General features: G+C 42.8%; 1 protein-coding gene across 13 annotated transcripts in view; it reads left to right on the top strand.

The window, feature by feature from the left end:
* Positions 1-12,078, top strand: part of CEP112 (centrosomal protein 112) — a 416,092-nt gene that overhangs the window by 194,954 nt on the left and 209,060 nt on the right. For all 13 annotated transcript variants that reach the window (XM_060134197.1, XM_060134198.1, XM_060134199.1 and 10 more), the window contains one exon: positions 10,456-10,638. In XM_060134197.1, coding sequence (XP_059990180.1) covers positions 10,456-10,638 — 183 coding nt within the window. The remainder of the gene's footprint in view (positions 1-10,455; positions 10,639-12,078) is intronic.

Raw genomic sequence — 12,078 nt, 5'->3', positions numbered from 1 at the left:
TTTTTTCTCTGTAAGTATTTTAGTTTTTAGTTATCTAGATTTTTTAGGTAATATAGCCTGAAGACATGGACCTCTTTTAAATTCACTGGGAAAGGACACAGCAGAAAGCAAGAGAGAGGAGACAGACAGGGTACTGGCTCCCGGCGCAGGCGTGGCGGCTGGCCTGGGGGGACAGGCCGAGGCCTCAGCTGTAAGGGGAAGGCTGGACACGGCACAGAAGTCTGTCGATCTGCAGTGGGAGAACGAGGACGTTCTTATTCCTGAGGGTTTTCTCTGTGAAACAAGAGAGAAGATCATTTGCTGACACTGAAGGAATCACGTGGACAGGAGAGCCGACGGAAGTGGGGATTGTTTGCAGTTATTTTGGTGATGGCGTGACTGATCAGACTAGAACAACTTGGTACAAGTTATGTTTGGTATTGAGGTCCCGGGTGAGGTTGAGGTTGATGACCATGAATCTGTGAGTCTCCCTAAAATTTCTTCAAAGTGGATTTTCACATGATTTATTCATCTCTGCACCTGGTTCACCTCTGTTCCTCGCTTTGCCTTATTCTTCTTGCTCACCTTATCACACTCTTTTTAAAAGTCTTTTTTGCTTGGCTTTCCTTTTTCAGTTTGTAATCGTTTTTGAGCCTCAGCTACAGTCATTGGACTCCTCGGTGGTGATCAAGACAAATTCAATCCCTGATCCAATGATGCCCTAAGTCTTTCAAATTCTTTCTTTCCATAACTGCCTGATCCAGGGCGTGCAGCCGTGCTACAGGGCACAGATGGGTCCTACAGGCAGCAGGCAGAGCCAGGTTCCTGGTGTCTTAGGGTCCAGAATGAGAGAGCCAGACTATGAAGCTACAGAGCCTGTAGTCCAGGCCAAGTTTTGGGAGCCTGGGTTCATAGAATGTGCAGTGATACTTGGTGAAAAGTGCTTAAGGCAGGGCCTTTTCTTCCTTTTTCTTTTTTTCTTTTTCTCGGCTTGAATCTTTTCACATCTAGGTTCAAACAAATGCACCTTTACCTAGAGTGGGAATGAAAAGGGCAAAGATGAACATAGTTTTTTTCAGTGACTGTAATATGAAGCATAGATGATTTGTTTTAGGGATACTTCATTTTAAAAAATGTTTCCTAGACAGTGATATGGCTACGTGATGATCCCACTCTCCAGGTACCTTAAAAATCTAAGGTCAAATCACGTCTTTGCAATCGTTCATCACTTAATTCATGTTTACTGAGCAACTACTTTGTGCTAAACACTGTTCTGGGCGCTTAGGATGTGGGTGAACACAGGAGAGTCTGTACTTATGGTGGAGGAGACAACGGTCCCCCAGCCTTAGGATATACTGTTCCGTAAGGTCATGGTCACTGCCGTGGTCAAGCAGGACAATGTATCTGTGAGTGAAGGGCTATTTTATAGAAGGTGTCATTTCGTCTAAGACGTTATTTTAGAGAAGGTCATCAGTGAAGGACTTTAAAGAAGTGATATTTGAATTAAAACCTGAATGAAGTGAAGGAGGAAACCTTACAGAACCTGAGATGAGGAAAGGAGATTTCAGGCAGAGGGAACGGGCAGGGACCTGGCTGGAATGGAGTGAGCGGGGGCGGGGCAGATCCTATCAAGCCCTGTCGACTGTGGTGGGAGCTTGGATTTTGTTCTGCGAGTGGCGGGAAGCCACTGGAGCATTTGAGCAAGCTCTGGTTTGTGTTTAGAAAGCTTCCTCTCGCGGCTTTGTGGAGCGCCGATTGTACAGGAGGTGGCAGAGGACGCAGGGAGGATGGTTGGGAGGCGACTGGAGTCTGATAGTCAGAGGCTGATGAGAGGTGACCGGGGCGGGGCAGTGCAGGGCGGGGGGTCAACCTTGGGCTGTGCTCTGCAGGCAGGACTTGTGGATGAAAGGGAAATGGAGTGTGAAGAAAAGAGGGGACTCAGATATGACTCCAGCTTCCCCACTGAGCCACCAGGCGAATGGTGGTGACAGACACTGACATGCAAGAGAGAAAAGAAAGGAAGTGCCAGGACTGAGCCCAGGGACCAGTGACAAGTAGACGTGGGGACGAGATGGAGGAAAACCAGCAAAAACGTCCGAGAGGGAGCAGCTGCTGGGTAGAAGGAAAAACCAAGGAGGTGTGACTTCCCGTGCGCCGCGCGCAGCCAGTATTTCAGGAAGGAGGACGTGAGTAACCTGTCGAAGTTAGATGGAGACTGACAGCTGACCACTGGGTTTGGCGAGAAGGTCTTTACCACCTTGACAAGTCCATTTTCAGTAGAACGTGGGAACAAAACCCAAGTGATGTGGGCGGGGAGAGAACACGGTGTGAGCAGCCCGTAGAGGGACTTTGAAAGAAAGGGGAGCGGAGAAGTGGGGTGGCCTCTGGAGGGTTATGGAGGGTCAGGGGAAGGATGCAGCGAAAACATCGTGTTGATGAGCACGATCCAGTGGAGAAGACGATGCTCATGAGGCAGAGAGCGACGGGGTCACTGTGAGAGGGGCGTGCTTAATTTGGCGAGAGCAGACGGGAAGGCTTCCCTGGGCCACAGGGCCAGCCGGGCGTTCAAGTCAGGAGGGCAGAGACTGTGCAGGTGGCAAGTCAGTTTGGTGATAAGGTAGATGAAGCCGCTCTCTTCTGACGGCAGGAGTCCCTCGGTCCCCACATCCACGCATGCTCAAGCCCCTCAGATAAAATGGCGTAGTCTTTGCGTATCGCCGACGCACATCCTGCTGTACACTTTACATCACCTCTAGATGACTTATGATACCTGACGCAATGTAAGCACTATGTCAATAGCTGCTGAAACGCTGCAAATTCAAGCTTTGCTTCTTGGAACCTCCTGGAATTTTTTCTTCGGTCCTTGGTTGGTCGAATCTGCGGAGGGCCAGCTCACCTTTTAGTTTTTGATTTTTGCTCCCGAATGCCACTCATTCCACGCAAAATGTTGAATAATTATGCTGCATTGTAGGCAGTGTGAGGACAGTATGAAGACAATACAGCCTTCGTCCATATGTTGGAGGAGTTTATAACCTGATTGATCTGTTTGTCCTTCTAAATTTTATACTAACTGGGAAACTCTGATGGTTTTTACTTTTCATATTCAACAGCAGGGATCTACTAGATTAAGACGAACTGAATGTGTTTCAGATAAACAGACATAAGGTAAAATAAAGTAAAATTAAAATACACAGTTAAGATATGCGTTTTTCAAAAGTGTTGAACTCTGCCTGAGGGGGTATATTCTTAGTTATCTCAATTTCATTGGCTTGAGTAAACGATCATTAAACCACGAAGAAAAATCTTGAAACATTCGGCTTTCTGGCCCCTTCCTGGGTTTTAATTGAGGTCCACCAGGTACAGACACAGAAAACAGTAGTGAATTGTTCAGAAAGTTGTAAACGCTGCAGGTGGTTACTGTCACTCACCACCTACAGGTGGGGGGTAAGTATTTTGAAGTGTTACCTGGGAAAGAAAACTGCCGAGAATAGGACTTGCTTCCTGCCCGGGCAGCACGGATGGGCTGATCTCTGCTGGGCCTTCCTCCTCCATGATGTCTGCTGGGGCCCTCCAGCCTCCAGCCTCCAGCCCTCAGCCCTCAGCGCATCCCAAGCTTGGGGCTCCGGCGGGCGTTTGTCCCCAGCTGTGCAGGTTGACCCTGGAGGAAAAGGAGAGAAGAAGCAGTACAGGCCGGCAGAGCCTCGCTGTGTCTCCCGTAGTGGTTAGCACACTCCTGTGAAGCTTTCAAATAAAGAGAATTTGTGTGCTAAACTGAATCGCTGATTGACAGATTTCGTGGATGGCTCATTTCGTTGTAGCAAGTACCTAACCCTGGAGCCACAAGGCTCTCCACAGGTGACAAATTCTATTTCTGTTCTTGACACACTGCTGACTTTTTACTGTTTCTTTTGGTGCCTGTTTCTATTAACATGTTCAGAAAGTCAGACCATATTGTAGTATTTTCTGTGCTAAAATGTTTTTTTCCTCTGACTCCAAAGGCTTGGAGTCTTTATTGGTCATGAAATGTAACGTCCAATAGCGCATTTTATATCATATAACTGCAATTTAAAAAGAAAAGATTTGAACATCTTTTAGTAAAGAATCAGTCTAGTGAAACGGTGCTATCTTTACAGTAGACTCTGCCTCACTGGACCTAGATTTCTGGAGCTCTAGAGAATTTGGTAACTTATTTTGACATTTCAAATGTGCTGTTTTGCAAATGCAAATGGAAAATTGCTCAGAGACGTAGCCTGATGATGTTAAGCCCTCTATCTCATTAAATGGAAAAACACAGGGTGTGGTACACTTGTCTTTTAGTGAGGATCTTAATGAGTCTTATCAACGACACAAAAGTAGTACTGAATTTCACAACCAAGAAGCAAAACTTTTCACAGGGATCCCTTGAGTAGGAAGCGGGATGATGTGGGAGTGTCACCTGGCAAGCCCTACCGAAAATCTTCGACTTTCAGTGGCTAGCACTTTATATCAAAGTGCCTTTTGAACTGTTGTTAGTCTAACGTATATGATTATTGACAATTTTGAGCTGACATTCATTGCTCGTTTTAAGTATGTAGCACGTTAACGAAGCTTGTGATCTTACTAGGTAGTGGTCTTCTCTACTACTCCAGCCGTGTTGATCCGAGGTGGAGATGCCAGAACTGCCTTGGCATAGTGCTGAGGACGAGGTCGAAGTCTTAGGAGAATGAGAATATTAGAGTCATTTGTTACTTTAGGCCAGACACCCTCCACCCAGGGAGGGCCTAGGAGGTGCTGAAGAAGGCATGGTGATGGGCCCCTGATTCCACCAAGCGGCTCTGGTCTGGCTTCCACCATGTGCCAGGCCCCCCGTAGGCACTGCTGCGCTGGAGCCGGGCGGCCAACTTTCAGTGGGCTGCTGGGGGTCTGCCAGTGGGGCCCTGAACATCAGATGGATGGTAGGAGTGACCGCTGCAGTGGGCAGCATGGCAGGAGGGGCCACCAAGGTGTCTTGCCCTGCAGGGGTCTGTGGCGATAGTGAATAAAGCACGGGGTTCTGAGGGATAAGACAGAGACCAACGGGAGTGATACTTGTACAATATCAAGAAAGAAAGTCAAGAGCTGGCAAGTGAACTTTAGACAGTTCTCCACTTCAGTGGAAAATCATGGTTCAAGTTTCCAGATTTAAGATCACAGTTCACAGACCCAGAATCCATGTGCTTGAAGGGAGACCATGTCTCTTGATAAAGGCTCTTGCAACGCAACAAGTTAATATTGCCCCCAAAGGGAGCTGTAGCCATTTGACATGGTAAATGCATACGATGAAGGAAGCAAAAATTCTAGCAAAATCTTATCTTCCAGAAATGACTGTTGTTCATCTTAGGTGGTTATCATCCCAGACACTTTTATGAGATAGTAGAAGGATAGATAGGTATAGAGACAAAAGCAGTTTTTAAAAAATGGGACCATGCTATATTTGTCACTTTTACTAAAATATTTAATTTTATGTGAAATCAGTTAAAGAAGCAGGGGAAACTGAAGGAATTTCTGAAGTTTAGAAAATTGTTTATCATATAAGAAATGATTTCTTAGAAAGTTAAGAAATAAAGATTACAAATACATTGAGATTAGAGGCATTTTTGAATGTTATGGTTCAGTTTTTACTCCCTGTTATGAAAAGATAAAAGATACATGCTTCCGCTTCCTTCCACCCACCCCTACCTTTCTTCTGTCAGTTATAGTATTACTTATACATTGTTGAGTTTTGTAACATTTATATTCTGTTCCATAACCATGCTTCTCACAGTCACATAGTTAGCTTTTTAAGTTTAAATCGATTATATGTACACCACCAGAACTTTTTTTCATATCTGAGTCCTTTATTTTGATTCATCTGTTGACTGCTGAGATTTCATCAAGTCATTTTTCCCAGAAGGGCATGTAGCTGTCGTATCCACTGTGTTTCTGCCTGCTTGAGAGTCACCACTTGTTCCCTTGTTTTGAAGGATAGTTTGGCTGGGCATGAAAGTCTCTGCTCCTCCTTTCTTTCCCTGAAGCTTGCACACGTTGACCCACTGCCTTTTGGCACAAAGGTTGCTCTTAACACAGCTTTGTCAGTCATCTCTTGGTTGCCTAAATTTCGTCCTCAAGTATTTTTTTTCCAAGAGTGGTTTAGGTTCTATAATCTTTGAGTTTTTCCATGTTTGAGTTTAGTTATAGTATTCTTGAGCCATTCTTTTACTCAGTCTAAATCAGTTTTTCTTGGTATACAGTTTGCTTTTTTGATATAGGTATTTAACTCTTCATTCATTTCAGGGAAGTCTTCTGATAACGTACCTGTGTACACACGGATTTTCTTTCTTTCTTTCTTTTTTTTTTTTTTGCCTGCACTGAGCGCCACATGGGGTCTTAGTTCCCCAATGAGGGGTCAAACCCGTGTCCCCTGCATTGGAAGCGCAGAGTCTTAACCACTGGACCACCAGGGAATTTCCCACACACGGATTTTCTTTTTCCACTTTCTCTCTATATTATCTTTTCTTTGTGTCCTTCATGGACCTTTACTGTGATTATCTCCAGTCATTTGTCTATATCAGTGGTTCCATTTTTAGCCCTGTTTATTCAACTCGTTTCTAACTTAGAATTTATTTTGTGATGCAGTTATTTGATCCTTAGTTAATTCTGTTGTTTTATCTTCTTGTCTTTGACTTCTTCTTTCATTGCACTCATGTTCTCACTAAGTTCTCCTATCACTCTAGTTGTTTCTGATTTTTAAGGTATGTTTTCCTCCCGTCCAGAATGATGGGGCTTGCAGAATATAGATTTTGTCATCTGGTTACATTTGAGGTTATTTCAGTTAATATTTTTGTACTGCAGTTCCTCCTTTTTTATGTGTTGGGTGCATTCTATTACGTCTTTAATTTACTCCTCTGGTTTTGGAATTTCTGACCTTGAGGAGTATTACTGGGATGTGTTGGTCTTCTATATACTGTGTGCGGAGAAGTAATGACTTCAAAAAATAAGATTACCAAAGCGTGTTCAGGCCATATTTGCTAGCACTAATTCTGCTGTAAAACAGTTAGGAGAACTTAGCGTGTGTATTCCAAGGCCCTCAGGGACTTGGCTGTCTAGCACCCGCATCTTGTCGTCTCAGGGCCTGGGTGTGCTCCTACCCAAGGACACATGCGTGGAGCTTCAGGCGGAGGGAGGAGGCCATCGACATATGTGGCAGGATACGGTCTGGGAGGAGGGCTGTGCCTTCAGGGATCTCAGAACCTCAAGGTCAGAGTGTGTTGGGATGGCATAGTGGGTGGGGCAGGGCCCTTATTCATCTCCTGTTGGATAATTTCGTGTGAGTCAACCTAGTAGCTTCTAGGCAATAAAGCCATTTTCTCACGCAGGCCCCAACCAGCAGGCTATCAAGTCCAGCATCACAAAGGCTGGCAGGTGCTCCCAGGCACTTGCACGTGAGGCCTAATTACTCCCCTTGTCCTGGGAGACATGCCAGCCTGCTTTCACACCCGTCGAGTGGCATTACAAGCATAGTTACCTGGCCCACAGCTCCATGCTTTTGGATTAGGGAGCTTAAAGCCTTCCCTTCTGCGTTACAGGGAGCTCTTTACCTGCCTTACTTAAGAATTCCTTGGTGATGGGGCCTCCTCTTCCCCCTGGAGCATAGATTATGGGCTCTGGACCACCTTGACTTAGAGACCCCACTGACCACTTCATCATTCACCCTTGCAGATGCTGTCTGCTTTCCCATCCTCCACACTCTCCATGACGTTACCACCTCCTGGTAACCGCGAGCTCCATTGCACATTATTGTGGTCAACTAAAAGTATCTAGTAGCTCAAGGTAAAGAGGATACACTACTTCCTGTTTGCTGTTGAGAAGCACCCACATGTAAAGGACATTTATCTACCTGGAAGGGGCTAGGTTGAACTTTAACACAGATCCACCTTGATGATGGCATTGAATATGGTTATGAATATCATCATCAAGATGTTCCCAGAACATTAGGGTTTTTCTCCTGGACTCTACCATTAATCTGGAGAGGACACCCCTGCCTGAAATCGCTGACAGTGAGGAAACCTAGGCAAAGACTAGAAGGGGCTTGTAACCTCTAGAAGTTGGCCAAACAGCATTGGATCGAGCAGACAGGGCTGAGCGATTTCATTTGAAAAGGCTCTGGCAACCTTGAGATTTGTTCATTAACCAGCATCACTGAGCAACAGACCCTGACAAAGCAGCGAACTATTTTAATAGTTTAACTTATGAACATCTATCTTTAGGCTTCAAATGCCATTATCTCTATTTCATTTGTTCCTGACTTTTTAAAATGAATGAACGGAAAGCAGGGTCACTGGTCCAAGTGTCGGAACTCCTCAGATAACTCAGAGTTTCTGTGGAAGGGTGTTGGTTCTGGAGCCTAGACCCAGGCAGCGCTGTTACTAACGATCTCACAGCCAGTCCTGGTCTTGTGTCTTTTCTTGGGGGAAAACTTCTGTAATTCTTCTGCCTTAATCACTTAAAATTACTTAAATAGTAATTTTAAGAAGAATTACTTAAAATTACTATTCCTTAAATACTCTAAGGAAAAGTCAATCGGTTACTTTTCCTTAGAGTATTGTAAAATATTTTGCTTTCTGTCAATTTTAAATTACACCATTCTCCCAGTTTTTTGAGGCTTTTGAGAATCAGATCTCAGTAGAACTTTTTACCTCTTTCTGTTTCCTTTCAGTGTGGTACATGTTTAAATGTTTTACTAAAATTTATAATTTCATTATTATAATGCTTGATAGTATAACACTGAGTAGAAATAATAATGTGTCCAAGACTGTTCTAAAAATATCCTAACTCAGTAATTCATATACTTGGCTGCCTGAAAATGATGCAGTAATGTCAATAAAATTTTAAATTCTCTTTTTTGTTGGGATTAACATTGTAGTTGTGTGAATCACAGAGAAAACCATGCACATTTATTTTAAATAATCATAGAAAACTTTTCTACTTGGCATGGTATATAAAGAGAAAATTTATATGCATTTTTTCTGTATATTGCCTATAGTAGAATAATAGGCAAGAAAGATCCCTAAATTTTAAACAGACATAAATTCACTAGAATGCATCTTTGTTCTCAGATGCAAAATAAAATTTTCCGTATTATTTTCTGTACTATCTTGTTCCGATAAGTGTGTATACTCCAGAGTTAGTGCACTTTTCTTTCTTCTAAATAGTAAGTTTATGAGCGGTTAGGAGTTTATTGTTGATTTTCCCACCCTCAAAGAAAAATCCCAGTAAGAAAACATCTTGAAACGTACATTTAAAAACAATTTTAATCTGTGTTCTGATTCTTAATTTGCAATTAGAGGATGAGAGTTTTAAATCTCCAGAGAAAATAACTTCTGAAATGTGGTGCAGCATGCGTGCCTGGAGAAGTGAATGCTATAGCTTTAAGATAAGGTAGTCTGGTGATTCACTGCACGAAACAAGATCGATTCAGAGCAGGCTCCTACTGTTAGCTTTTTTGAAGATGGATTCTCACGCCGAAAATAACACAGCGTATTCTAGATAACAGCAGTTTTTCCCCCTGAAATCCACCAAAACTGAAGAAAAATCCAAGTGACTGTTCTTAGCAGCTGTGTGGCCTGGAGTTCACTGGGGAAGCTGGCTTCCTGCAGTCCCTATTCATCACCTGCTTCAAAGACAGCCTGGCTGGCTATAGTGTGCAGGCCAGGTAGGGTGCCATTGTGCACAGCCTGGGAGGATTAGTATCAAAGCTGCGGCAACCAGGCCCTCGGTCTCGGGCTGCCATTCAGTCTAGCAGGGAGAGGCTAAGACTGGCCAAGGTCACAGTCTCCAGTGTGGAGTGGACTGGGAAAGGATCCTGAGAATAGAATGCTTTTTATGAAATCATGGCGCAAGCCTGCAGCACAGCAGGTGCCCCTCTGGAACACATAACATCTGTTTATGTTGGTATACCGTAGCTGACAACGAGATAATAGAGCTTTGAAATTTATCATTTTATTTTTAGAAAGACAACTGTATATACAATAATCCAGATGCGTATTTAGCTTCGATCTTTTATTTGAAAACCATAAAGAAAACTGACCGATTTAATTGCTGCTTTTTACGTTGTATATATTTCAGCAAAAAGCAAAGCGTACTGACGATTAACCATTTATAACCATTGCTGGTCAGTAATACCCAAATTCTTGGGGAGGAAATACCTAGCATTCGACATAATTTTTTTCAATGTTTCAGGCATTTGTGTCAACAGATTGCAGAAGGATTTACTGAATATGCCCAACTGTCTTGAATATTAGGAGGTTTAGATAAAATCCACCCCCCACACACAAAATGAGAGTATTTTAAGGGTGAGGTAATAATGACGCAAAAAATAAAATTTTCAACTTGGGCAAATTAGAGAAAAATTAAGCTGGCCATGAGTTGTCATGACGACAAGGATGTTCTGTTGATGAACTGTCCTCATTGTCCAATCAGATAGTAGAGCTGAAGCTGGAGCATGAACAGGAGAAGACGCACCTATTACAGCAGCATAACGCAGAGAAGGATAGCCTAGTCCGAGACCATGAACGGGAAATTGGAGACCTGGAGAAACAGCTTCACACTGCCAATATGGAGCACGAAAATCAAATCCAAGAGTTCAGGAAACGAGATTCACAGGTAATTATCAATAATATTTGATACAACGGGGATCTATTTTTAAAAAGTCATCAGCGTTTCATGTTTTCTTATTATTCTTGTTGATGCACGCTGTTTGATCATTTGCAAAACTGACAAATAAATGTGATTTTTTTGTTTTCTCCCCACCCCCTCTTTTGGGGGATGAATAAAGCTTTAACTACAGAAACCACAGGTAGCCAGATTAAAAATCCCATGGCGCGCTATAACTTGGCCCCTTTTTTATAATCTTGTCTCAGTTCCTTTCATGATGGATTTTTTTTTAAGGTATCTGCCCCTTACCCCTCCCCTCAGCCTTAGCAAATCCCTAGGAAATATATCAGCCTCACTCCTTGCTTTTTGTTTTAATCTCTGTAGGTAATCAAGCAGCTGTTTTAATATTTGCTTTTCCTTCCTAGTGTTGCTTTTTTTCTTTGGACTCTATATTTGATTAGGTTACTGAGATGATAACTGATAAAGAGAAGGGCTACCCCCCATGAGCACGCCACGCCTCCTGCCTCACCCCTGCAGTCCCTGCTGGAGGCCATTTGCAGAATAACCCCCAGCTGTGGCAGCATTTGACTCTTCAAACTTAGGGATGGAATGTGCACTGTCAGCATGGAAAATTACCTTTATAAATTTCAGATGGAAAAAAATCTTATCGGGTGTGTTTCTTTGTGGTACAATACATTCTTTACGGTATATATAATCAAAGGCCTTTAGTGTATCCTCTTGAGGAGGGTGCTGTGAAATTTTATTAAAGAAAAATTGAAGAGCAATTGATAACAATAAAAAGATAATTTTCTTTTCTAATAAAACCATACCATCTACTAGGTCTAAATACCTCTCTCCCATTGAAATCTAGCCATATTATCCACACCACACATGAGCTTCTTCCTGGTTATCCTTCCTCCCCAAATAACGTAGATTTTAAATAGCGAAATAGACCTTCTGTTTGTTGTAATATGCGTTTAAGCAATTCCATAATTATCTAAACATAAAAGTACTGCTGATTAAATAGATGTTATGTCTTGAGTGGAAGGCGGGAGACGGTAAGGCAAAGAATAGGGCTATTGGTCATCTTCATTTGACCTTGCGTTGTGTTTTACCTTTGGATAAAGATGGAGGTACAGGCTTTTTTGTCAGTCACATGCATTTCTAGGAAAATTATTTAAATTTGTTTTATGGGGGTTTGTTAATTAAAGAGGTAGTCATTGTAGTAGCCCTAGTACCAGAATAGTCAGGTGGTTCCTGTGAAATCAACGTGTGTTATATTTTTGCCACCAACCTCATTAGAGCCTTTATAAAATATATTCTGATCTTTTAATTGTTAGTATTACAATTTGTTAAGAATATTTTCACACTTACATTCTCCTTCGAAGATGATGTTAAGCCTTACCATTGTCTTCTTTGAGAAGATATTTGGGTTCTGAATCAGTGCAG

The sequence above is a fragment of the Lagenorhynchus albirostris genome, chromosome 20 (assembly GCF_949774975.1).
Source record: "Lagenorhynchus albirostris chromosome 20, mLagAlb1.1, whole genome shotgun sequence".
NCBI classification, from domain to species: domain Eukaryota; kingdom Metazoa; phylum Chordata; class Mammalia; order Artiodactyla; family Delphinidae; genus Lagenorhynchus; species Lagenorhynchus albirostris.
The sequence above is the reverse complement of the archived record's forward strand: the minus strand, read 5'-3'. Positions and strand labels throughout refer to the sequence as shown.